The sequence below is a fragment of the Rattus norvegicus genome, chromosome 2, assembly GCF_036323735.1.
Source record: "Rattus norvegicus strain BN/NHsdMcwi chromosome 2, GRCr8, whole genome shotgun sequence".
NCBI classification, from domain to species: Eukaryota; Metazoa; Chordata; class Mammalia; order Rodentia; family Muridae; genus Rattus; species Rattus norvegicus.
Genome location: NC_086020.1, coordinates 180665608 through 180692090, shown reverse-complemented (window position 1 = coordinate 180692090; position 26483 = coordinate 180665608). Strand labels below are relative to the sequence as shown.

At 40.3% G+C, this 26483-nt stretch overlaps 1 protein-coding gene across 1 annotated transcript; it reads right to left on the bottom strand.

The window, feature by feature from the left end:
- Nucleotides 1–6273: 6273 nt before the first annotated feature.
- Nucleotides 6274–6504, bottom strand: Sprr2f (small proline rich protein 2F). The gene has a single exon (NM_001408912.1). It carries the CDS (start codon nucleotides 6502–6504, stop codon nucleotides 6274–6276), a length of 231 nt encoding a protein of 76 aa, NP_001395841.1.
- Nucleotides 6505–26483: the final 19979 nt, after the last annotated feature.

Genomic DNA, 26483 nt, shown 5'->3' with positions numbered 1-26483 from the left:
GTGCCCACTAGTATGAATGTAGCACAAAGGTCTGGGAGGAATCAATGACTTTCTGTTTGTATTTAAGTATGGGTCTTCCCTAAGAAACAAAGTACATGCCTGGCACTTGTAAAGGAGAGAGAATATGTAACTCGGTAGGACATAAGCCCTGCAGGATAACCCAATTAACATCACTATTCTCATAATGGACAAATCAACACAAAAATCCTAGTGACAATTCTATACTCATAGCAATACATCTCCAATACTTCATCAGAGAAGCTCTACTTGCAGCAGATTAGCACAGAGACCCTCACCTGATCTATAGTTCAGAAAATAAGAAACTTGCGTGTGTTTTACATTATGCTTATGGAAGAGTGGGAAGAAATGTTCTTAAAGACAGAGGTTGAAACTTATATTCACTCAACAAGGCCAATAAATATTTGAGACACTGTGCATAAGTCATGTGAAAGCTCAAACCAGACAACAAATCGACACAGGAGAGAAAGGAAGCATGAAATTTCACAATTAGCTTAGGAGCTATTGATGATTGATAGCTTCAGTGTTATTCAGTGATGTTATCCTTGGTATGTTGACCATACACAAAAGAGGTCCTACTCTCTACAATAGTTGTGCACTACACAAACTGGAATTGATGGAAAAGGAAGAAGCATATAGAAAAGAACAGAAGGTTGGATGGGAAGAAAAGCAAAATCACACTGGATGAATGAGGACAGTTGTTTGTAAGCACCTATGTGACTACCATCTAAATTCATTGTATAAAATTCTCGAAGAATTAATAAAGATAATATTTTAAGGGAAGTATCTTATTAAATGACATAAGCAAGTCTCCAAGGACAGGTATGTGTCTGCTCTCATATGTTGAATGCAGTAAATGAGGTTGAATGCAGTCTTTATGCATATTGAATATGATGACATGCTTCACCTTTTACAATTATATATACAATAACGTTTTTAAAATAGAGGCTACTAATTCTCACAGCACTGGTACCAGAGTCAGAGTAGCCCAAGTCTCTTTCCAGGCTGAGACACTAAGATTGAGTTTCTTCCATGTAAGCTTCATGAAGAGCTGCCACAGATGAACAAGTACACACAGCATACTTTCTCCAAATATGAGCCTTCATGGTCTGAGAACATACATGTGCACATACTTGAATATCCACACAAAGGTCATACTATCTGTCATTCTCTCATTGAACGAAATATTTGAGTCTCTCAATTTTAGGTCAATTGGTGCTGTGTTCAACCTGAATATTGTTTATCCTGGTTTCCTGACAAGCATAGACATGGATTTTTAATGTTTTTATAATTCTTCATTTAATTTCATACTTTACTATGATATAATGTATGGCACCAAGAAAAGTCCCTAAAAATAATCATGATTCTACACTACCAGGTGAAAAAAAAAGAAAACAAAAAACAAAATAACAACAACAAAAAACCCAGGATGTTCTATACAGTGAAGGAATATAGGGTCCACACATGCACAGGAGGCACTTTCACACTCACTAATCCCAGAATCTGCCTGATACCCAGAGACAAATAAGACATGTAAGACAGAGCTTGTGAGCAGGACAGTCAATCTGTTGGTGTGAGCTGCGTAACACAGGCAGTTACTACAGGCAGAGGGGACATGGACATGGGCAGAGTGTATAAAGTCACTCTCTGCTATAACAATAAATGAGTCTGCTTCTGCTTCTCACCTGGCTCCCAGATCCTGTGTTATTGATTCTGTGCCTTCTTATCCCCTACCCCCAAGGACCATCTAGGAGGGTGGTTGAAAGCTAGGGCAAAAATGCAGGGCCCACATTGCTTGGCTGGACTCACTTTCCCCTACATTACTAAATTTATTTGGGTTTATGATGATGTTTGTGGCCCTGTTGGTAATGGGCATGAAATTGTTGATAAACATTGAATAGTGCTATTTGGGGGGTTATAATAGTGAGGATCACAAGAATATTGGGTTGACAGTGGTGGATGCTGTGAGGACTTGCAGTGTAATGCATGTGATAATGATGGTGGTATTGGTGATTAAAGATGATGGTGATGCTGATGCTGATGCTGATATGATGATATTGGTGATGGAAGTGGGGATGGTAGGGACAGTAGTATAAACTCTGTAGAGCAGCAGCTTCTAAAACTAACACTTACTTGATTCTAATTACATACTTAGGATTTTACAAACCAAACGGCATATATTAATTCAATTATTACCGAAGACATACTTTAAACATGACTACAAAATTTCACAACCACAACAAGAAAATATTCAACATCTTTAGCTGTTAGAGCAATTAAAATCAAACCTACACCAGAGGATCATTATACCAGTGTAAGAATCAGCACCACCCTCATCCCATGGGCAAGAATTGAGCCCTGATACTATTAATGATACTCTGTTATGCTTGCAGACAGAAATCTAGAACAACTGTCATTTGAGAGGTTCCACTCAGCAGCCAATGGAGAGAGATGCAGAGCCTCACACTCAAACAGACTGAATACTCAAGGAGCATTCAGGAAGAGTTGAGAGAAGGATTGAGAGACACAAGGAAGACAGGGAGCCCACAGAAAGACTTGACAGAGTCAATTAACCTGGACCCTTGGGGGCTACCATAAACTGAACCACAAATCAAAGAGCAAGTAAGAGCTGTATCTAGACCTCAGGCACATATGTAGCAAATGAACAGCTTGTCTTATTTGGAGGTCCTCCAACAACAGGAGCAGAGTCTGTCCCTGAATATATTGCCTGCCTGCCTGCCTGCCTGCTTCCCTGTGGACCCTATACTCCTAATTAGGCTGCCTTGAGGGAAGATGTGGCTAGTTCAGCAGTGACTTGATGTCCAGGGTGGATAGGAGTAGTTGGGGTATGTGATATCTAGAGGGGGGACTCACTTCTTAAAGTAGGGGAGGGAGGAATGGGGGAAGATCTGCATGAGGGGATATTGGGATGTAAAGTGAATACATACATGAATTTAATGAATAAAAAAAGAATGAGTCCCACTAACATAATAATAAGTATTGGCAAAGAAGTGGAGGAGAAAGAATTGAAACTCACTGACTGCAAGAAAACAGATTAACCAATTTATTATGGAAGTTGGTGTGGGGTTTACTCCAGAGAATTAACACTAAAAGCAGAAGTATTTTATGATGCAGTGACATCACTTTCATTCATATAAACAAAAAGTCAAATAGAGCATACAATGGAGTAGTGTTCAATAATAAAAATAATGATATTCAATTGCTTTCAGGCAAATGCACACAACTGTATATGATCATGTAGAGAAAAATAAGTACATATATTCTAAAGAGCAAGGCTCACATGGTTATTTCAAATATAAAAGCAACTGAATGTAATAAGGATAGATTAGTGTAGATGGGTAAGTTCTAGGGAAGGGGAAATTTAGAAGACACAAGTGAGAGCAAATTCAGTGGAGGTGTGCATAGAAAATATAAACCAAATGGCATATGAATTCCTGAATATTACATGATATTCTCAAACTAGCATGTGCTGAAGGTGAGACTGTAATTTTGCAGAAATAGATGATATGTTCCTGAGCAATCAAATACTAAGTGTGATGGCTAGTTTGCTGTCAACTTGAAACAAGCTAAGGCATGGAAGGAGAGGGCTTCCATTGAGAAAATGACTTCATAAGACTGGGATGCAAGCAGGCCTTTGAGAGATTATCATAGTTAGTGATTAAAGCCTACTGTGGATTTACTGCATTCTATAAGAAAGCAGACTGAGCAAGCCATGTGAGATAAGTCAGCAGCCCTCCTCCATAGGCTCTGTTTCAGCTCCTGTCTCCAGGTTCTTTCTCTCTTTGAGTCTTTTTTTCTGAGGGACTTCATTGATAAGTTGTGAATATGGATGTGTAATCCAAATAAACACATTCCTACCCAATTTCATTGTGGCCACAGTGTGTCATCAAAACAGAAGCAATTCTCACTAGGAAACTAATTATGATCCAAACATGATCCAAAACTCTGTCAAAACCTGATTACAGCAAACTGGCAAGCAGAACAAGGTTTAGAATTAAAGGAACATGACCATATCATAACAGTAATAAAGCAAATGTTCTTCAAATAATTTATATTTTCTTTCTTTTGAAGACAATTACTGAGGTCCAGAGTGAGGAGAGTCTTGAGAAAGGCAGAAACGGGAGCAGTGCTGATTCAGTAACTCAGAGTCAGTAGTGGATGAATGCTGTTAGTTCAGGTACTCTGTTCCCTGAAGAGTCTCATTATTCTTCCTTATTCTCCTTTCTGACCAGAGAGTATGAACACAGTCTTTTATTTTTTAAAATTATATCATCATGGCTTTGTTCATTGTTAATAATCTTCAAAAATTCTTAAGTTTACATAAATTCTATGAGTCTCAGATCAATATCTCCAACCTCTGTTTCCTTAGAGCAAAACTAAACACAAAACAAAAGCACATTTCTTTATAGGTTTTACATGGCCTGTTTTTCACAGGCAGCAGGACACAGTCCTTGTGCTTTCCTGGTACAGCAGACAGCAGTCTTTAGTAACTGTTCTCATGTAAGAACAGAAAGATTACAGACTTCTAAAATTAAAGTTATTCCTTACAATGCTTTAAAATTTATGTAAGTGAAGTGCTTAGCTCTCTCTAATATCTTTCCAGGCATTATCATCTCCAATTTTTCAAATTGCTAGATAAAAACAAAGTACTTCTTCAAAAGGGGAACAAGAATACCCTTGGGAGGGGATAGGGAGGCAAAGTTAAAACAGAGGCTGAAGGAACGCCCATTTAGACCCTGCCCCACATGAGACCAATACATATACAGCCACCAAACTAGATAAGATGGATGAAGAAAAGAAGTGCAAGCTGACAGGAACCAGATGTAGATCTCTCCGGAGAGACTCAGACAGAATATGGCAAATTCATAGGCAAATGCCAGTAGCAAACCACTGAACTGAGAACAGGGTCCCCATTGAAGGAATCAGAGAAAGAGCTGAAAGAGCTGAAGGGACTTGAGACCCAATATGAACAACAATGCCAACCAACCAGAGCTTCCAGGGACTAAGCCACTATCCAAAGACTATACATGGACTGACCCTGGGCTCCAACCTCATAGGTAGCAATGAATAGCCTAGTAAGGCACCAGTGGAAGGGGAAGTCCTTGGGATTCCTGGAGAGAGGGCAGTAATGGTGGTAGGATTGGGAGGGGAACACCCATAGAGAAGGGGAGAGGGAGCGATTAGGGGGATGTTGGCTCAGAAACCTGGAAAGGGAATAACATTTGAAATGTAAATAAGAAATAACAAATTTAATAAAGATGGAAAAAAATAAAAAAACCAAAACCCCCCAAAACACAAAAACACAAAGTACTAATTTTTCTATACATCGATATCATCTTCTAATTTTCTAATTTTTGTTTCCTCATCTTAGCAATTCCAAAGCTTCATGTACTCTTCCTATATTATTTATTTCTAAATCATATATATATATATGAGTTTTTCTATCCATACCTTTTCTTCCTCAGACCATTTTATCTTTCTATCCTTGATGGCCACAAGTTCATCCTGACTAATTAAAATAGTAGTCATTGGACCAGAGGGTACCTGTGTCTCCTAATGATTCCAAATTCAAGGCCAAGTCTGACAATGAATTACTTCTACAAAGGACCATGTAGGCTTTTATGGCCTCTGTGGTTATATTGTCTAGATCCTTTCCCGTGGCTCTAAAGACCTAGCAAAAGGACTGGTCCTTGTCCTCCATAGCCTCATACCACCTCCATACCTCATTCCTGAGAACTACATCTGTTTTATTTCTTATGACCTGATTTGCTCTGAGTATCTCATTACTATATTTCCTGGGAAGAAAGAAAGATTAAGAGCAAAATAATAAAGACAGAAGATCAGCTTCAGGGCCAAGAACTGTGTCATATGCAGCCATGCTGGATCAGGCAGAAAATAAACAAAAAAAATGCCTTCAACAAGATAATTCTTTATTCAGGAAATAAAACAACAGTGATAAGTACCCTGCCCAGGTGACAGAGAGAGTTGAAAAATGTCCTACTGAACCATGGAAGAAGGACAATTCTCAGCAGCCCCTTTGCAACAGCAGGATTATCATCTCAGGTAAATGCTTCTCCAATGAGAGATCATCACTGGCATGTAGAGAGAGGTGATACATGTAGCAAATTCTTCTGCATAGCTGACTGACTTTGAACAGAAGACGTAGGTGTGGCTATGGAGGTACATGGGATGGAGTTCCTTCTCTCCTTTGGGTCTTGATGAATATTGAGGTCTTCACTTGCTCTTGGGTGGGCACTTCTGCTGGCAAGGTGGAGGAGGTTGCACAGGAGGGCATTTCTGCTGGTGTGAGGGAGGGGGGCATGGCTCAAAACAAGGCTCAGGACACTTTGGAGGAGGACAAGGCTCAGGGCACTTTGGAGGAGGACAAGGCTCTGGGCACTTTGGAGGTTGGCACACAGGAGGAGGTTGGCAGGGCTGCTTGCACTGCTGCTGTTGGTAAGACATTATGCTGAAGGCTCAGGACCTGAAAGAAATTACATGAAAGTGTTCAGAGGTGATCCCCACCAAGAAGATTAATGGACACTTGAACATCAAGTTCATTTCTCTCTCTGGGAATAAACATGATTTCTCAACTTTTGTTTTACGAGCCCTTGGCTTTTTCCTTTGTCAGTAATTGGTTGCATGTAGCCTTGGAAAATGCTCCTTTGGATCATTCCTTTTTTCAGGAGAAAGTATTTTGTTCCAATGAAACAAGAAATTCTGTTTATACAAAGAAACACTTTCAAAACAGGCAGTCACCCACTGGTGCCCTGAGGAATCTCAAAACCAATTCCTGTCCCCCTCAGTATCTGTATCACACCAACAGGTTTTCTGGGTTTGTACAGTGAAGGACAGTTCAGTAAAGTCTCAGGTTCTGTTACATGCATAAGGTATATGACATTTCAAACACACCAAAAGATGCTTGGGAAGGAAAAATGTACTATGTTCAACTACCGGCCAAATGAAAGGAAAAACCACTTGTCACAGTGGACTATTAGATCCATTGCTAAAGTTCAGACTGCTAGGAAGGTGTGTACTATCCATCTCAGAACAAAAACCTTACACACAACACTTATTTCCTCAAAACTGACGACAGTGCACAGAAGACCATAACGACAGACCAAATCAAGGAATGACACTCACCAGGACCTCCAAAGTAGTCCAGAACTTGAATACCAGGTGTCTGCAGTCAAGCAGCCAAGGATCTTTTTATACCATTGGCTATCCATCCCAATGGAAGTGCAAATGCCAGATAGAGGCAGGTCCAAGAATTTCCCAACAAAATGCAAATTCGTGCATTACTGGCTTGCCTGGGGCTCTACAGAATAGAAATATCCTGTCCCTGAACATCCCCCTTGTTGAGTGCTGTGACTCAGTATCCCTCATGTCCTTCAGATTCAGTGTGACCTCACTAGATGCCTAAGTTGTCTTTCTTGAGTAAAGACAATATTATTTTCTTTAACTTGTGTCCTTTTGTTCTATTTCCACTCATTGGTATTCTATTGTACATTGGCCTATTTACATTTTTGTCTTTTAGGTTTAACTTGCCTATGGGCTTAATGATGGGAATTAAAGGGGACCATAGTCATGATTTCAGCATCACCTTTGACAATTCTGTTCCCTGAGACAGATCAGGTATACATTTATGTCCTCCAGACAGGAGGCTTATGGACTTGGCCCTCTTCAGAACTGCCATATTAAACGACATATTTGGAATGTATATTTGGATTCACACCTGAAAATGACCACAGGACTGCTTACATGACAGTAAAGGAAATAAAATTGTACATATCCTAAACAGTTCTTGCTTAGCATGAAAATTCACAGTCATTCATAGATCAACCATTTGCGGATTCCTTGTGTTACAGCAATTAAATTTTATCTGAGAACTTCCAAAAGGTATAGTACATGGATCCTTTGAATATTGAAGGCATGAGCATCTCTCTGTCTCTGTCTTTCTCTCTGTCTGTCTCTGTCTCTCTGTCTTTCTCTGCCTCTCTCTATCTGTTTCTGTCTCATACATGCATATACACACACCTGCAAACAGAAACACAAACATGCTCATGCACACACACAAGCCCAGGCACATATACACTCAAAGAAAACCGACAGAGAGAAAGGGGAGAGGTAGGAACCTCAGGTCTTACATTATAACCTGTCATGTACTTATATAAATATTGTTTCCTAATATTCAAAGGTTTATTATTAAATCAATGCTGCATAAAACCTGACATAATTCAAATTTTGGGGTTTTGTAGTTTATCCCTTTTGGGAGGGAGAAGGGTCTTGGCACTTAGAGAATGTGCACACCAGAGTACAACAAACATTTTGTACTTCTCCTTTTGTTAGGAATTCTCTGGATCTAGAATATTATGTAAATTTCTCTACAAAGAGGGAACATTTTGTACATGAAATATTAGAACAACTCATCAATTCCAAACTTCTTCAGAACTTCGTGACTTTTCTTCCATGTCAGCTTTCTATTTGTTACCCTTAGATTTTTTCTTTTTCTTCACATTTCCATTAAGACATGTATTTGCCTAAAGGACAGAGAAATGGTACTTGGAGAAAATATCATCTATAAGACAGGCAGTCTGAAGTTTAAATTCTAAAACACTGAGTAATCTCAGTGATTATACAACTGCTGTCAATATTATCACTTGGTGGGTCTCAGGAATTTAGCTAGAGTATAACCAAAAACCCAGAAAATCAAGGATCTAGACCTGCTAATTGGGACAACAAAAGTGTTCAGAAAGAGGGGAGCATTCTATTTAGTCCTGGAAAGGTGCTTTATATTTTGAAGTAAAAGAATAGAATGAAGAAAATGAAAAAGGGCCTTTAACTTCTCTCAGCTTTTGTCTGAGAAGCAGATGGACATTGAGTCAATGTCAGTGAAGCATGTCAGCTTCTTATGACTGTCAAAGCTTTTGACAGTAAGGAAGGGTTCAGCTGAGAATGCCACTAATTCATGTTCCTAAAGGGAAAGAGTCATCACAGTTCAGAACCTGAGGGCAGATGTTGACAAATACACCAGCAGTAGAAGGCTCATAAAGACTCTACATATACCACCTGTCTAGACTAGTAGGAGACATACTACTCTCCATATTTGCATATAACACTTGAAGGACCATCCTAGGAAAATGACCAACTTTTGTCATGACAATTACACAATTATCTATTGCATTGAGATGCTAGTAGACTCATGCTAACTCAATTGTCCATGAGTCAGAGTCAGGTACACCCACATTCTTCTGAATGTAGCCCATTCAGAACGGTATAAAGGGTAAAAATGGTAAAACTGAAAAATGAAGGTTTAGATTGTGGTAGGAGATATGAAAGCAGAGCACATCAGGACATAAGCAGAGGGATGATCAACATTAAAGGTCTGGAAAAAGGTGATGTACAAAGTCTACTACTAAGGGGTTGGGGATTTAGCTCAGTGGTAGAGCGCTTGCCTAGTAAGCACAAGGTCCTGTGTTCGGTCCTCAGCTCCGGAAAAAAAAAAAGAAAGTCTACTACTATGCAAGGTTATATGTGTTCTTATATAAAATATTTCAATACAATTATCTTACAAGTAAACTAGAGAGGGGGTATACTACTACAATAAGACACTATATACTGGGAAACATAAACCTCAGAATTAATAATACCTCTTTTTAGTTAACCAGTGGGGTCTCATAGATGGTCTTAATTATTGCCTATAATCTTGTCTTGACAATCTTGTTGTATCCTTAAAAGTTGAGTCATAGCATCCCGAGTCGTTATCCAGACTGAGGCTCTAAAATTGAGTTTTTTCCACATAATCTCCATGAAGAAACAGCTGCCAGGAACAAGGGAACACAACACACTTTCTTTATGCATGAGCCTTCAAGGCTCGAGAAATAGAACATTCCTGTGAATCCATATGAATATAATTGCAGGATCTTTAGTAACTGCCATCTATCATTGCACTAAACTTTCTAGAAATTTTTGGTAAAAACCTACTTGTCTAGTTATAACATGGTTAAGTTGAGAATATGGAGAAATCTAGGAAACCCTCACTTGGATACTTTATCTCTTATGGCTACCCCTATGATACTGGAAGATGCTATGTACTCTGCTGAAGGAGAGAAATAATCACCAGTTATCACAAAGGAATAGATCATGAAAGCTACAACAGGTCTTCCTGGTTGCTGCCGCTGCAGAGAGCCCCTGGGCAGCACCCCACGAGCGAACTTGAGCCTCGGGACCACAGGTAAGACCAAATTTTCTGCTGCAAGAAAGCTGCCTGGTGAGCTTGGGACACACGGAAGCAGAATTTCTCTAGAACCGGGCACGTTCTGTGTTTACCGGAAGTCCCACACCCGCGGATCCCGGCCCGCAGCAGCTCTCTGCTCCCAGACCCGGTGAGAGAGAGACCCAACCGCCTGGTCAGGTGGGCACTCCTGAGGCTGCAGAGCGGAAGAGACCACCAACACTGCTCACCCCTGCCCACATCCCTGGCACAAGAGAAAACTGTATAAGGCCTCTGGGCTCCCGTGGGGGAGGGCCCAGGAGCGGCAGGACCCCTGCCGGAGACACCGCCGGACCCTGAAGGAAACAGACCGGATAAACAGTTCTCTGCACCCAAATCCCGTGGGAGGGAGAGCTAAACCTTCAGAGAGGCAGACAGGCCTGGGAAACCAGAAGAGACTGCTCCCTGCACACACATCTCGGACGCCAGAGGAAAAAGCCAAAGACCATCTGGAACCCTGGTGCACTGAAGCTCCCGGAAGGGGCGGCACAGGTCTTCCTGGTTGCTGCCGCTGCAGAGAGCCCCTGGGCAGCACCCCACGAGCGAACTTGAGCCTCGAGACCACAGGTAAGACCAAATTTTCTGCTGCAAGAAAGCTGCCTGGTGAGCTTGGGACACACGGAAGCAGAATTTCTCTAGAACCGGGCACGTTCTGTGTTTACCGGAAGTCCCACACCCGCGGATCCCGGCCCGCAGCAGCTCTCTGTTCCCAGACCCGGTGAGAGAGAGACCCAACCGCCTGGTCAGGTGGGCACTCCTGAGGCTGCAGAGCGGAAGAGACCACCAACACTGCTCACCCCTGCCTACATCCCTGGCCCAAGAGGAAACTGTATAAGGCCTCTGGGCTCCCGTGGGGGAGGGCCCAGGAGCGGCAGGACCCCTGTGCCTAAGACACCACCAGAACCAGAAGGAAACAGACCGGATAAACAGTTCTCTGCACCCAAATCCCGTGGGAGGGAGAGCTGAACCTTCAGAGAGGCAGACAAGCCTGGGAAACCAGAAGAGACTGCTCTCTACACACACATCTCGGACGCCAGAGGAAAAAGCCAAAGACCATCTGGAACCCTGGTGCACTGAAGCTCCCGGAAACGGCGGCACAGGTCTTCCTGGTTGCTGCCACTGCAGAGAGCCCCTGGACAGCACCCCACGAGCAAACCTGAGCCTCGGGACCACAGGTAAGGCCAAATTTTCTGCTGCAAGAAAGCTGCCTGGTGAACTCAAGACACAGGCCCACAGGAACAGCTGAAGACCTGTAGAGAGGAAAAACTACACGCCCGAAAGCAGAACACTCTGTCCCCATAACTGACTGAAAGAGAGGAAAACAGGTCTACAGCACTCCTGACACACAGGCTTATAGGACAGTCTAGCCACTGTCAGAAATAGCAGAACAAAGTAACACTAGAGATAATCTGATGGCGAGAGGCAAGCGCAGGAACCCAAGCAACAGAAACCAAGACTACATGCCATCATCGGAGCCCAATTCTCCCACCAAAACAAACATGGAATATCCAAACACACCAGAAAAGCAAGATCTAGTTTCAAAATCATATTTGATCATGATGCTGGAGGACTTCAGGAAAGACCTGAACACACTTAGGGAAGCACAGGAAAACATTAATAAACAAGTAACAGCCTACAGAGAGGAATCGCAAAAATCCCTGAAAGAATTCCAGGAAAACACAATCAAACAGTTGAAGGAATTAAAAATGGAAATAGAAGCAATCAAGAAAGAACACATGGAAACAACCCTGGATATAGAAAACCAAAAGAAGAGACAAGGAGCTGTAGATACAAGCTTCACCAACAGAATACAAGAGATGGAAGAGAGAATCTCAGGAGCAGAAGATTCCATAGAAATCATTGACTCAACTGTCAAAGATAATGTAAAGCGGAAAAAGCTACTGGTCCAAAACATACAGGAAATCCAGGACTCAATGAGAAGATCAAACCTAAGGATAATAGGTATAGAAGAGAGTGAAGACTCCCAGCTCAAAGGACCAGTAAATATCTTCAACAAAATCATAGAAGAAAACTTCCCTAACCTAAAAAAAGAGATACCCATAGACATACAGGAAGCCTACAGAACTCCAAATAGATTGGACCAGAAAAGAAACACCTCCCGTCACATAATTGTCAAAACACCAAACGCACAAAATAAAGAAAGAATATTAAAAGCAGTAAGGGAAAAAGGTCAAGTAACATATAAAGGGAGATCTATCAGAATCACACCAGACTTCTCGCCAGAAACTATGAAGGCCAGAAGATCCTGGACTGATGTTATACAGACCCTAAGAGAACACAAATGCCAGCCCAGATTACTGTATCCAGCAAAACTCTCAATTAACATTGATGGAGAAACCAAGATATTCCATGACAAAACCAAATTTACACAATATCTTTCTACAAATCCAGCACTACAAAGGATAATAAATGGTAAAGCCCAACATAAGGAGGCAAGCTATACCCTAGAAGAAGCAAGAAACTAATCGTCTTGGCAACAAAACAAAGAGAATGAAAGCACACAAACATAACCTCACATCAAATATGAATATAACGGGAAGCAATAATCACTATTCCTTAATATCTCTCAATATCAATGGCCTCAACTCCCCAATAAAAAGACATAGATTAACAAACTGGATACGCAACGAGGACCCTGCATTCTGCTGCCTACAGGAAACACACCTCAGAGACAAAGACAGACACTACCTCAGAGTGAAAGGCTGGAAAACAACTTTCCAAGCAAATGGTCAGAAGAAGCAAGCTGGAGTAGCCATTCTAATATCAAATAAAATCAATTTCCAACTAAAAGTCATCAAAAAAGATAAGGAAGGACACTTCATATTCATCAAAGGAAAAATCAACCAAGATGAACTCTCAATCCTAAATATCTATGCCCCAAATACAAGGGCACCTACATATGTAAAAGAAACCTTACTAAAGCTCAAAACACACATTGCACCTCACACAATAATAGTGGGAGATTTCAACACCCCACTCTCATCAATGGACAGATCATGGAAACAGAAATTAAACAGTGATGTCTACAGACTAAGAGAAGTCATGAGCCAAATGGACTTAACGGATATTTATAGAACATTCTATCCTAAAGCAAAAGGATATACCTTCTTCTCAGCTCCTCATGGTACTTTATCCAAAATTGACCATATAATTGGTCAAAAAACGGGCCTCAACAGGTACAGAAAGATAGAAATAATCCCATGCGTGCTATCGGACCACCACGGCCTAAAACTGGTCTTCAATAACAATAAGGGAAGAATGCCCACATATACGTGGAAATTGAACAATGCTCTACTCAATGATAACCTGGTCAAGGAAGAAATAAAGAAAGAAATTAAAAACTTTTTAGAATTTAATGAAAATGAAGACACAACATACTCAAACTTATGGGACACAATGAAAGCTGTGCTAAGAGGAAAACTCATAGCGCTGAGTGCCTGCAGAAAGAAACAGGAAAGAGCATATGTCAGCAGCTTGACAGCACACCTAAAAGCTCTAGAACAAAAAGAAGCAAATACACCCAGGAGGAGTAGAAGGCAGGAAATAATCAAACTCAGAGCTGAAATCAACCAAGTAGAAACAAAAAGGACCATAGAAAGAATCAACAGAACCAAAAGTTGGTTCTTTGAGAAAATCAACAAGATAGATAAACCCTTAGCCAGACTAACGAGAGGACACAGAGAGTGTGTCCAAATTAACAAAATCAGAAATGAAAAGGGAGACATAACTACAGATTCGGAGGAAATTCAAAAAATCATCAGATCTTACTATAAAAACCTATATTCAACAAAATTTGAAAATCTTCAGGAAATGGACAATTTCCTAGACAGATACCAGGTATCGAAGTTAAATCAGGAACAGATAAACCAGTTAAACAACCCCATAACTCCTAAGGAAATAGAAGCAGTCATTAAAGGTCTCCCAACCAAAAAGAGCCCAGGTCCAGACGGGTTTAGTGCAGAATTCTATCAAACCTTCATAGAAGACCTCATACCAATATTATCCAAACTATTCCACAAAATTGAAACAGATGGAGCCCTACCGAATTCCTTCTATGAAGCCACAATTACTCTTATACCTAAACCACACAAAGACACAACAAAGAAAGAGAACTTCAGACCAATTTCCCTTATGAATATCGACGCAAAAATACTCAATAAAATTCTGGCAAACCGAATTCAAGAGCACATCAAAACAATCATCCACCATGATCAAGTAGGCTTCATCCCAGGCATGCAGGGATGGTTTAATATACGGAAAACCATCAACGTGATCCATTATATAAACAAACTGAAAGAACAGAACCACATGATCATTTCATTAGATGCTGAGAAAGCATTTGACAAAATTCAACACCCCTTCATGATAAAAGTCCTGGAAAGAATAGGAATTCAAGGCCCATACCTAAACATAGTAAAAGCCATATACAGCAAACCAGTTGCTAACATTAAACTAAATGGAGAGAAACTTGAAGCAATCCCACTAAAATCAGGGACTAGACAAGGCTGCCCACTCTCTCCCTACTTATTCAATATAGTTCTTGAAGTTCTAGCCAGAGCAATCAGACAACAAAAGGAGATCAAAGGGATACAGATCGGAAAAGAAGAGGTCAAAATATCACTATTTGCAGATGACATGATAGTATATTTAAGTGATCCCAAAAGTTCCACCAGAGAACTACTAAAGCTGATAAACAACTTCAGCAAAGTGGCTGGGTATAAAATTAACTCAAATAAATCAGTTGCCTTCCTCTATACAAAAGAGAAACAAGCCGAGAAAGAAATTAGGGAAATGACACCCTTCATAATAGACCCAAATAATATAAAGTACCTCGGTGTGACTTTAACCAAGCAAGTAAAAGATCTGTACAATAAGAACTTCAAGACACTGAGGAAAGAAATTGAAGAAGACCTCAGAAGATGGAAAGATCTCCCATGCTCATGGATTGGCAGGATTAATATGGTAAAAATGGCCATTTTACCAAAAGCAATCTACAGATTCAATGCAATCCCCATCAAAATACCAATCCAATTCTTCAAAGAGTTAGACAGAACAATTTGCAAATTCATCTGGAATAACAAAAAACCTAGGATAGCTAAAGCTATCCTCAACAATAAAAGGACTTCAGGGGGAATCACTATCCCTGAACTCAAGCAGTATTACAGAGCAATAGTGATAAAAACTGCATGGTATTGGTACAGAGACAGACAGATAGACCAATGGAATAGAATTGAAGACCCAGAAATGAACCCACACACCTATGGTCACTTGATTTTTGACAAAGGAGCCAAAACCATCCAATGGAAAAAAGATAGTATTTTCAGCAAATGGTGCTGGTTCAACTGGAGGGCAACATGTAGAAGAATGCAGATCGATCCATCCTTATCACCCTGTACAAAGCTTAAGTCCAAGTGGATCAAGGACCTCCACATCAAACCAGACACACTCAAACTAATAGAAGAAAAACTAGGGAAGCATCTGGAACACATGGGCACTGGAAAAAATTTCCTGAACAAAACACCAATGGCTTATGCTCTAAGATCAAGAATCGACAAATGGGATCTCATAAAACTGCAAAGCTTCTGTAAGGCAAAGGACACTGTGGTTAGGACAAAACGGCAACCAACAGATTGGGAAAAGATCTTTACCAATCCTACAACAGATAGAGGCCTTATTTCCAAAATATACAAAGAACTCAAGAAGTTAGACCGCAGGGAAACAAATAACCCTATTAAAAAATGGGGTTCAGAGCTAAACAAAGAATTCACAGCTGAGGAATGCCGAATGGCTGAGAAACACCTAAAGAAATGTTCAACATCTTTAGTCATAAGGGAAATGCAAATCAAAACAACCCTGAGATTTCACCTCACACCAGTGCGATTGGCTAAGATCAAAAACTCAGGTGACAGCAGATGCTGGCGAGGATGTGGAGAAAGGGGAACACTCCTCCATTGTTGGTGGGATTGCAGACTGGTAAAACCATTCTGGAAATCAGTCTGGAGGTTCCTCAGAAAATTGGACATTGAACTGCCTGAGGATCCAGCTATACCTCTCTTGGGCATATACCCAAAATATGCCTCAACATATAAAAGAGACACGTGCTCCACTATGTTCATCGCAGCCTTATTTATAATAGCCAGAAAATGGAAAGAACCCAGATGCCCTTCAACAGAGGAATGGATACAGAAAATGTGGTACATCTACACAATGGAATATTACTCAGCTTTCAAAAACAACGAGTTTATGAAATTCGTAGGCAAATGGTTGGAACTGGAAAATATCATCCTGAGTGAGCTAACCCAATCACAGAAAGACATACATGGTATGCACTCATTGATAAGTGGCTATTAGCCCAAATGCTTGAATTACCCTAGATCCCTAGAACAAACGAAACTCAAGACGGATGATCAAAATGTGAATGCTTCACTCCTTCTTTAAATGAGGAAAAAGAATACCCTTGGCAGGGAAGGGAGAGGCAAAGATTAAAACAGAGACTGAAGGAACACCCATTCAGAGCCTGCCCCACATGTGGCCCATACATATACAGCCACCCAATTAGACAAGATGGATGAAGCAAAGAAGTGCAGACCGACAGGAGCCGGATGTAGATCGCTCCTGAGAGACACAGCCAGAATACAGCAAATATAGAGGCGAATGCCAGCAGCAAACCACTGAACTGAGAGTAGGTCCCCTATTGAAGGAATCAGAGAAAGAACTGGAAGAGCTTGAAGGGGCTCGAGACCCCAAAAGTACAACAATGCCAAGCAACCAGAGCTTCCAGGGACTAAGCCACTACCTAAAGACTATACATGGACTGACCCTGGACTCTGACCCCATAGGTAGCAATGAATATCCTAGTAAGAGCACCAGTGGAAGGGGAAGCCCTGGGTCCTGCTAAGACTGAACCCACAGTGAACTAGTCTATGGGGGGAGGGCGGCAATGGGGGGAGGGTTGGGAGGGGAACACCCATAAGGAAGGGGAGGGGGGAGGGGGATGTTTGCCCGGAAACCGGGAAAGGGAATAACAATCGAAATGTATATAAGAAATACTCAAGTTAATAAAAAAAAAAAAAAAAAAAAAAAAAAAAAAAAAAAAAAGAAAAAAAAAAAAAAAGTCTTAACTAATGACAAAAAAAAAAAAAAAAAAAAAAAAAAAAAAGCTACAACAATGATTGTATTGAAAATGTATGACCAACCACCAGGAAGAATGTAGCACAAATGCATAGGAGAAACCATCCAATTTCTGTTTGGATTTACGATTCTTCTCCATGAAACTAAGTGCATCTATAGCTAGACAGGACATAAACTCTAGGGGATATTCCAAATGCTATTATTCTCATAATTGACAAATCAAGACAAAAATCCCTCAGGGCATTGTTATAATTATATCTCTCATTCATGTGTGAAACCTACAATCTACACCGACTAGCCAAATAAGACATGTACACTGGTCCAATAGTGTAACTGACTACTTTCTGATTATATCTAAAGGCTTGGTCAATGAAATGGAACCAATATCTGCTATTGGCACTGTTAATGAAGCTGAGAACCTGAGGCTGGAAAGGGCAGAGTCCTTAGGGGAGAATGAAATATTATTGTATTTTTAAACATATTTAGCCTTAAAATAATTCCCTATGCCCAAGGACTCCCAAGATTGTAATTCTCTGTGCATTGACCAATGGAGATCTCTGTGTTAATTAAGTATACATGAGGAAACTTCTCTGATGAGGAATAAGTGATACATTATTCCATTTGCAATTTGCGTTTGATAGCTACTGGCAGAAAGAGAGTCAGTTTTCTTTAATTAGGGGACCCTGGCAGGTTAATCACACTGCTGGGTATGGCACATTACCATGACACCTTGAGAATTACAATCTTGGCTTATAGACAGCTGGAGGGAACTTCAAGGTGCTTTAGCAGTTAGGGTGTGACAGTGGACAGAGGCAGTAGAAGAGATAGTGGGTGAGGTGATTAATATAAAAATGTACAGTATGATACTATCAAAGAATTATTAAGTATTATGTTAAAGGTATCATATTAAGAAAAATAAGCAAATATCCAAAAGATAAATGTCATGGTTTTCCTCAGACATTGAATGAGTGTTAATGAAGGATGAATGAAGTTTTGAATGAGGTCTAATATGCTCTATTCTGTCTATTATAAATTAGCATAGTATATATTAAATATTTTTATTCACCTTACAACCCAAATCAGTCCTTTCTCTTCTACAAGTAACCTCCTCACACAAGCCCTTCCCCATTCCACATACCCCTTCTTTCTTGAGAAGGGGAAGCCCACTAAGATCCACCCCTTCACATATCCCCCACACTTCTCAACAAGATGATGTGGTAATAAGTGCATCCTCTCCTACTGAGGCTGGATAAGGTAGTCTATTTGGGTCTCAGGAGCCACAAGCAGGTAGGCAACAAGCTCATGGATTGCCCCTGCCCCAGACGTTTGGGACCAGCATGAAGACAAAGTTGCTCATTTACTACATGTGTCCTGGTACATAGGTCCAGTCCATGCTTGATCTTTTGTTGATGGTTCAGTCCCTACGAGTCCCAAAGGTCCAGGTTTCTGTCAGTCTTTCTGTGGAGTCCCTGTCCTCTTAGAGACACTCAATGCTTCTCACAACTCTTCCTTAGGATTTTTTGAGCTCCATCTATTCTTTGGATGTGAAAATTTGCATCTTTTTCTATTAGAGGCTGGGTGGAGTCTCTCAGAGGACAGTTAATGCTATGTTCCTACCTGAAAGCATAACAGAGTACTATTAATAGTGTCAGGGATTAGCTCTTGCCCATGAAGTGAGTCTCAATTTGGCACATTCATTGGTTGGCCATTCCCTTGGTCTCTTCTCTATCTTTGTCCTTGAACATCTTTTAGGGAGGACACATTTTTGGTAGAAGGCTTTGTGGGGGTTTCTCTCCTTATTTGTCCACAGGAAGTCTTGCCAGGGTACAAACAGTGGGAGAGGATGAACCTAATCTTATAGAGTTATATAGGGGTTACCATGGTATCACCCTATGAGAGGTAAAGCAGATGTATGATGAAGGGAAGAACCCTGCGAGGAGGAACTGGGAGGCAAGGCAAAGTTTTGGATGCAAATAAATAAAGTAATTAATAGTAAAAGAAAAAGCCATATGGAATTCCCTACTATAAAAGTTTTCTAAAACACATAAGATATAAATGGAATTTAAATAGTCATACCATGTAATGTGGAGACAATGTTTCAACTATACTGCTTATGCTCTAAAATAAAACTTCCAGTACATAGAATAAGTCACAATTCTTTTGATTTCTTGATCAAAGTGTGTCCCAGAGACTTTGCTTTCAAACATCATAGGCTATTGTTAATGCTGCTGGATAACTTCCAAAAAGTCTGATAGATGAAGATATTGCACATTTATGTCATTCAACATGTAGTAATAAAGCTTGGAGTCAACATTTTCCATAGAGTTGGAAATTATTATAATACGACTTCACCCAAAAATTTCATATTAAGTCCCACCCATATACAACCTTGAGATCTGCAATTCAGACCTGTATGCAATATATAACCTTTAGTGCAGTAGTTACACAAATATTGGGGAAGTAAGTAATCACATTTTGATCAGATTTCAGGACAAAACCCTAATATGAAACCCATATCCAACACAAATGTAAACAAGAACCTGAGAGTTAGACAGTCCATATGGGCTCCAACAGAAATGTTACCATAGTTACTTTGCTAAATGTTCAGACAATAAAATTACACCTAATGATATTGCTATACTCATAGATAAGTGCATCACTCAATTCTTGACAGGGAAACTCCTAACAATAGATGAATGAACACTGAAACCCATGTTGTCCATCATGTAGAGGTTCAGGGTCTTTGGAACATTAAATCTTAATGGAATGTCTTTATCAAACAGATTTCTTCAAGGTTAAGGAACAGGTGAAAAGATTGTAAGAACCAGAAGTGAGAGATGACCCGAAAGAAAGAGCTTCTTACATTCGGAAACACAACAGGGCTGATACACATACAAATTGAGAAACTATGACGTGATGAAGATGTACATGCGTTAAAATCAGACAAGACAAATAGAAGGGTAAATGGTCACAAAATCCCATGGCTAAGAAGTCATTAGAAATGTAAAGCCTCTTGAAGCACCCACATTCCCTCTTGTTTTCCTGTATTTTCATCTCAGGTTTGACTCAGAAAATTACTATGACAGTTCTTTGCCATTGGTATCAAAATGGTGTTCACCTTGTAAAATTAATTGTGAAGCACGGAAATCTGTTGTCTAAAGGATACCACATAGGACTTGTATTATTTCATCCTTGAACTGCTCATGCAATTCTTCACCAAAGGGAGTCTAAAGGGTGGAAGTTTGTCAGGTTCTCCATACTGCTTTGCTTACAATGGATGTGTATGTGTGGGTACATGAAAGTGGGAAGAGTAGGAGACAGCTTCTATTTTTTCTGTGATGTTTCAATGGAGTAGGACAATTACTGCCTGTAAAATTCCCATCTTGTTAAAATGTTCATTTGTCCCATGGCACGAGAGAAAAACATTATGTTTAGATTTGGGGGATCCTTTGAATATTGAAGGCATGAGCATCTCTCTGTCTCTGTCTTTCTCTCTATCTGTCTCTATCTGTCTCTGTCTCTCTATATTTCTCTGCCTCTCTCTGTCTCTGTCTCACACATGCACGTACACACACCTGCAAACAGAAACACATACATGCACATGCACACACACAAGCCCAGCCACATATACACTCAAAAGAACTGACAGAGAGAAAGGGGGGGTGGCAGGAACTTCAGGTCTTACATTTTAATCTGTCATGTACTTATATAAATATTTTTTCCAAATTTTCTAAGGTTTATTATTAAATCATTGCTGCATAAAACCTGACATAATTCAAATTTTGTGGTTTTGTAGTTTAACAATTTTGGGAGGGAGAACGCTTTTGGCACTTAGAGCATGTGCACACCAAGTGTAAAGGGTAAAAATGGTAAAAAATGAAAAAGTACAACAAACCACTTTGTACTGATCCTTTTGTTAGAAATTCTCTGGATCTAGAATATTCTGTACGGTTTCTGTACAAAGAGGGAACACCTAGTACATGAAATATTAGAACAACTCATCTGTTCCAAACTTCCTCTGAAATTCCTGACTTTTCCTTCCATGTCAGCTTTCTGTTTCATTATCCTTGGATTGTTTTTTTTTCTTTTTCTTCACATTTTCATTAAGAACTGTATTTTTCTAAAGGACAGAGCAATGGTACTTGGAGAAAATGTCATCTATAAGACAGGCAGTCTGAAGTTTAAATTCTAAAACACTGAGGAATCTCAGTGATTATACAACTGCTGTCAATATTATCACTTGGTGGGTCTCAGGAATTTGACTAGAGTATAACCAAAAACCCAGAAAATCAAGGATCTAGAACCTGCTAATCGGGACAACGAAAGTGTTCAGAAAGAGGGGAGGATTCTATTTGGTCCTGGAAAGGAGCTTTACATTTTGAAGAAAAAGAATAGAATGAAGAAAATGAAAAAGAGCCTTTAACTTCTCTCAGCTTTTGTCTGAGAAGCAGATGGACATTGAGTCAATGTCAGTGAAGCATGTCAGCTTCTTATGACTGTCAAAGCTTTTGACAGTAAGGAAGGGTTCAGCTGAGAATGCCACTAATTCATGTTCCTAAAGGGAAAGAGTCATCACAGTTCAGGACCTGAAGGCAGATGTTCACAAATACACCAGCAGTAGAAGGCTCATAAAGATTCTGCACATACCACCTATCCAGGCTAGTAGGAGACATACTACTCTCCATATTTGCATATAACACATTAAGGACCATCCTAGGAAAATGGCTGACTTTTGTCATGAAATATTACACAATTATCTACTGCATTGAGATACTAGTAGACTCATGCTAACTCAATTGTCCATGAGTCAGAGTCAGGTACACCCACATTCTTCTTCTGAATGTAGCCCACTCAGAAGAGTGTAAAGGGTAAAAATGGTAAAAAATGAAAAAGGAAAGTTTACATTGTGGTAGGAGATGTGAGAGTAGAGCACATCAGGACATATGCAGAGGAATGATCAACATTAAAGGTTTTGAAAAGGTGCTGTAGAAAGTATACTACTCTGCAAGTTTACTAAAATGTATTCTTATATAAAATATTTCAATGCAATTATCTTACAAGTGAACCAGAGAGGGTGTACACTACTACAAGAAGACACTATATACTAGGAAACATAAACTTCAGTATTAATAATACCTCTTTTTTGTTAACCAGTGGAATATCATAGATGGTCTTAATTATTGCCTATAATCTTGTCTTGACAATCTTGTTGTAGCCTTAAACGTTGTGTCATAGCATTCCAACTTTTTTTTAATTAACTTGAGTATTTCTTATATACATTTCGAGTGTTATTCCCTTTCCCGGTTTCCGGGCAAACATCCCCCTCCCTCCTCCCCTTCCTTATGGGTGTTCCCCTCCCCATCTTCCTCCCATTGCCGCCCTCCCCCCACCAGTCTAGTTCACTGGGGGTTCAGTCTTAGCAGGACCCAGGGCTTCCCCTTCCACCGGTGCTCTTACTAGGATATTCATTGCTTCCTATGAGGTCAGAGTCCAGGGTCCGTCCATGTATAGACTTTAGGTAGTAGCTTAGTCCCTGGAAGCTCTGGTTGCTTGACATTATTGTTCATAAGGGGTCCCGAGCCCCTTCGAACTCTTCCAGTTCTTTCTCTGATTCCTTCAACGGGGGTCCTGTTCTCAGTTCAGTGGTTTGCTGCTGGCATTCGCCTCTGTATTTGCTGTATTCTGGCTGTGTCTCTTAGGAGCGATCTACATCCGGCTCCTGTCGGTCTGCACTTCTTTGCTTCATCCATCTTGTCTAATTGGATGGCTGTATATGTATGGGCCACATGTGGGGCAGGCTCTGAATGGGTGTTCCTTCTGTGTCTGTTTTAATCTTTGCCTCTCTCTTCCCTGCCAAGGGTATTCTTGTTCCCCTTTTAAAGGAGTGAAGCGTTCACATTTTGATCATCCATCTTGAGTTTCATGTGTTCTATGCATCAAGGTAATTCAAGCATTTGGGCTAATAGCCACTAATCAATGAGTGCATACCATGTGTGTTTTTCTGTGATTGGGTTACCTCACTCAGGATGATATTTTTCAGTTCCAATCATTTGTCTATGAATTTCATAAAGTCATTCTTTTTGATAGCTGGTAAGTGTCAATTAACCTGAACCCTTGGAGGCTCCCAGAGACTGAATTACCAACCAAAGAGCAAGTGTGAGCTGAAGCTAGGCCGCTGAACATATGTAACAGATGTGCAGTTTGGTCTTCATGTACATCCCCTAGTAACTGGAGCCTGGGCTGTCCTTAACTCTGTTATATGGCTTTGGATCCTGTTTCCCTAACTGGACTTCCTTTTCTGGCCTCAGTGGGAAAGGATGCTCTGATTCCTGCAGTAACTTGATGTGCCAGGGTGGTTTGATATCCACAGAAGTGGGAGCTTCCCCTTTTCAGAGGAGAAAAAAAAAGGGAAGCATGGAGAAGAGCTATGTGATGTCAGAAGCAGACTGGCAGTCCTTGGCTCTATATGTGTTGGGGGCCTCATATCAGCTGGTGTGCGCTGTCTGGTTGGTGGTTCAGTGTCTGAGAGATCTTGGGGGTCCAGGTTAGTTGAGAGTACTGGTCTTCCTACAGGGTCCTCCTCCTCAGCTTCGTCCAGCTCTAACATAATTCAACCACAGGGATCACCATCTTCTGCCCATTGGTTGGGTGTAAATATCTGCATCTGACTCTTTTAGCTGCTTGTTGGGCCTTTCGGAGGGCATTAATGATGTCTCTGTTTGCTCACTTTCAACAGATGATAAATCAAAGCGAGGGATAATACTTCAAGGTACTAGAAATTAACCCTACCAGAACATATGAGATACAGCAACGGTAGTTATTGCTAAAAGTGCCTACAACATTGAATGAGGGATTAATATCTAAAACAGAAAAACAAAAAAGGTTACGTGACAAGAGAGATAGTTCACTAGTTAAGCATATTTAACTGCTAATAGAGCGGATCCAAGTTCATTTCCCAGCATACACTTCTAACACATCTGAAGTTCCTTGTCTCTATCAAGTGGAATCTGTCACCCACTTCTGGCTTCTATAGAAAACACAATCACATGTCTAAAAACATACAGAGACACATAGAAATCTACATAATTAATATAATAATAGATAGGTGGCATCAACTGACAAATAGAAATGGAGATAAACATAGAAGGACAAAACGGGAAGAGGGACCAAAAACGCCAACAGTTTTTGATAAGTTTTTGTACTGTAAACAATGTGTGTATGTATGTATGTATATGTGTGATACTCTAAGAACACAAGACTCTCGTGTCTCCAGTTGGATCTTTTGTACAGTCTAGCTTCCATGGTTCCAGGAGCCAGTGGAAAGAAGCAATTAAAAAGTCCCACAAACCTATGCCACCTGGAAATCATAAAATCACAGGCATAGACAGGCATGCATAAGGATACAATCAGGAATCATTTATGTGGAGCAGCCAAGAACTGCCTAATCAGACTTAGACCTCACTGAACAAGAAGAAATTCATGACTGATACTGGAGAACTAACCAGCTTCCAGGACTGCTGAGATAACTTTTCTAAGAAAAAGAACCTACCCACTGTTACTTTGCTCGACAAGCATAGAGACTTATTACAGACTCATTTCATCTTTACACCTACAGATAAATGTGGCTACTATCTATCACCAATCAAGCCCCATTTTACAAAAAAATGGAAACCACAAGACACCACAACTGGACAAAATTCAGAGACCATCAAGTAGTGGGGAATCCAACACAAATGGATACCTGTGGATACCTGTATCTATAATTTTGGGAACATCGTCAAAAAGAGGGCTTAAAGACTGTCTAAAGGGAAGTCTTCAATAAATTATATTCTCCTGGAAATGACTCCAAAAACAAGTCTTAACAATAGATGTATCTTTGTAGATATTAAGAAGGGGGCAGGGGTTGGGGATTTAGCTCAGTGGTAGAGTGCTTGCCTAGCAAACGCAAGGCCCTGGGTTCGGTCCCCAGCTCTGGAAAAAAAAAAGAAGGGGGCAATGTTCAATGGAATACTAATCTAAGACAAAGAACTACAGCCAGATAATAACTGCTGGGAGAAGGAAAATTAGCCTGTTGCCTGAATGAACACTCTAATTCATTGTCTGATGCAGGCTCAGACTTGAAACCATATATATAATAATAGCAAAATGAATCTACCTGGATACACTTACAAGTATCTTTATGCACACACACACACACACACACACACACACACACACACACACACACACCTACCTTTTTAACTGACTACCAAGATACATGTGTTCTGTGGCCTACACAGGAGTTGTCACTCTAAATCCCTTGGCCAGTGCAAGATAACTCACCTGTTACTAAAATTATTTCATGACAAGGTATACCCACTGGCATGGCAATGATACAATTGTATGGGAGCAACCAGCCTCCTTCTGTTGGGATATCCGGCATTTCTCAATAAAATGAATGTCTACTTGGCACTGGTAAACAGGTCAAGAAACTGGCTAGATATGTCCTAGGCCTTGTGGCATAAGACAGTCAATATAATTATTCTATTATTCTGCTAAAGGGACAAATCAACAAAACAATTCCTAATGACTTATTGCTATATGAAATATCAATTAACTGGCCATTCCTCAACAAAACAGCTCCTGGTAGTAGTACAGAGACATTCAATTCATCAGTGAAACAGAGGGTAAGAGACTGTGACTACTTAGTATTACCCTCATGGAAGAGTTGGCAGAAGGCTTGTAAGAGATTGGTAGAAAATGCTATTTTCTTCATATAACTTGTCAATTAAACAGTGAGCTCATTATTGAGACAGCGTGCACAAGTCTTGTGAAAGTTCAAAACAGGCAAAAACTTAACATGGGAAAGAAGGGATGTATGAAATCTACTACTGTTTAGCAATACGTGACAGTGGGTAGTTTTTGAGAGGGATGTCACTTTTCTTCAATGATGTAACCCTTGCTAGGTTTAATGCACTCCAGGGTGGGCCTCACTCTTGATGAAAGTTGAATGATACAAATTGTACTTGCTAGGAGAAAA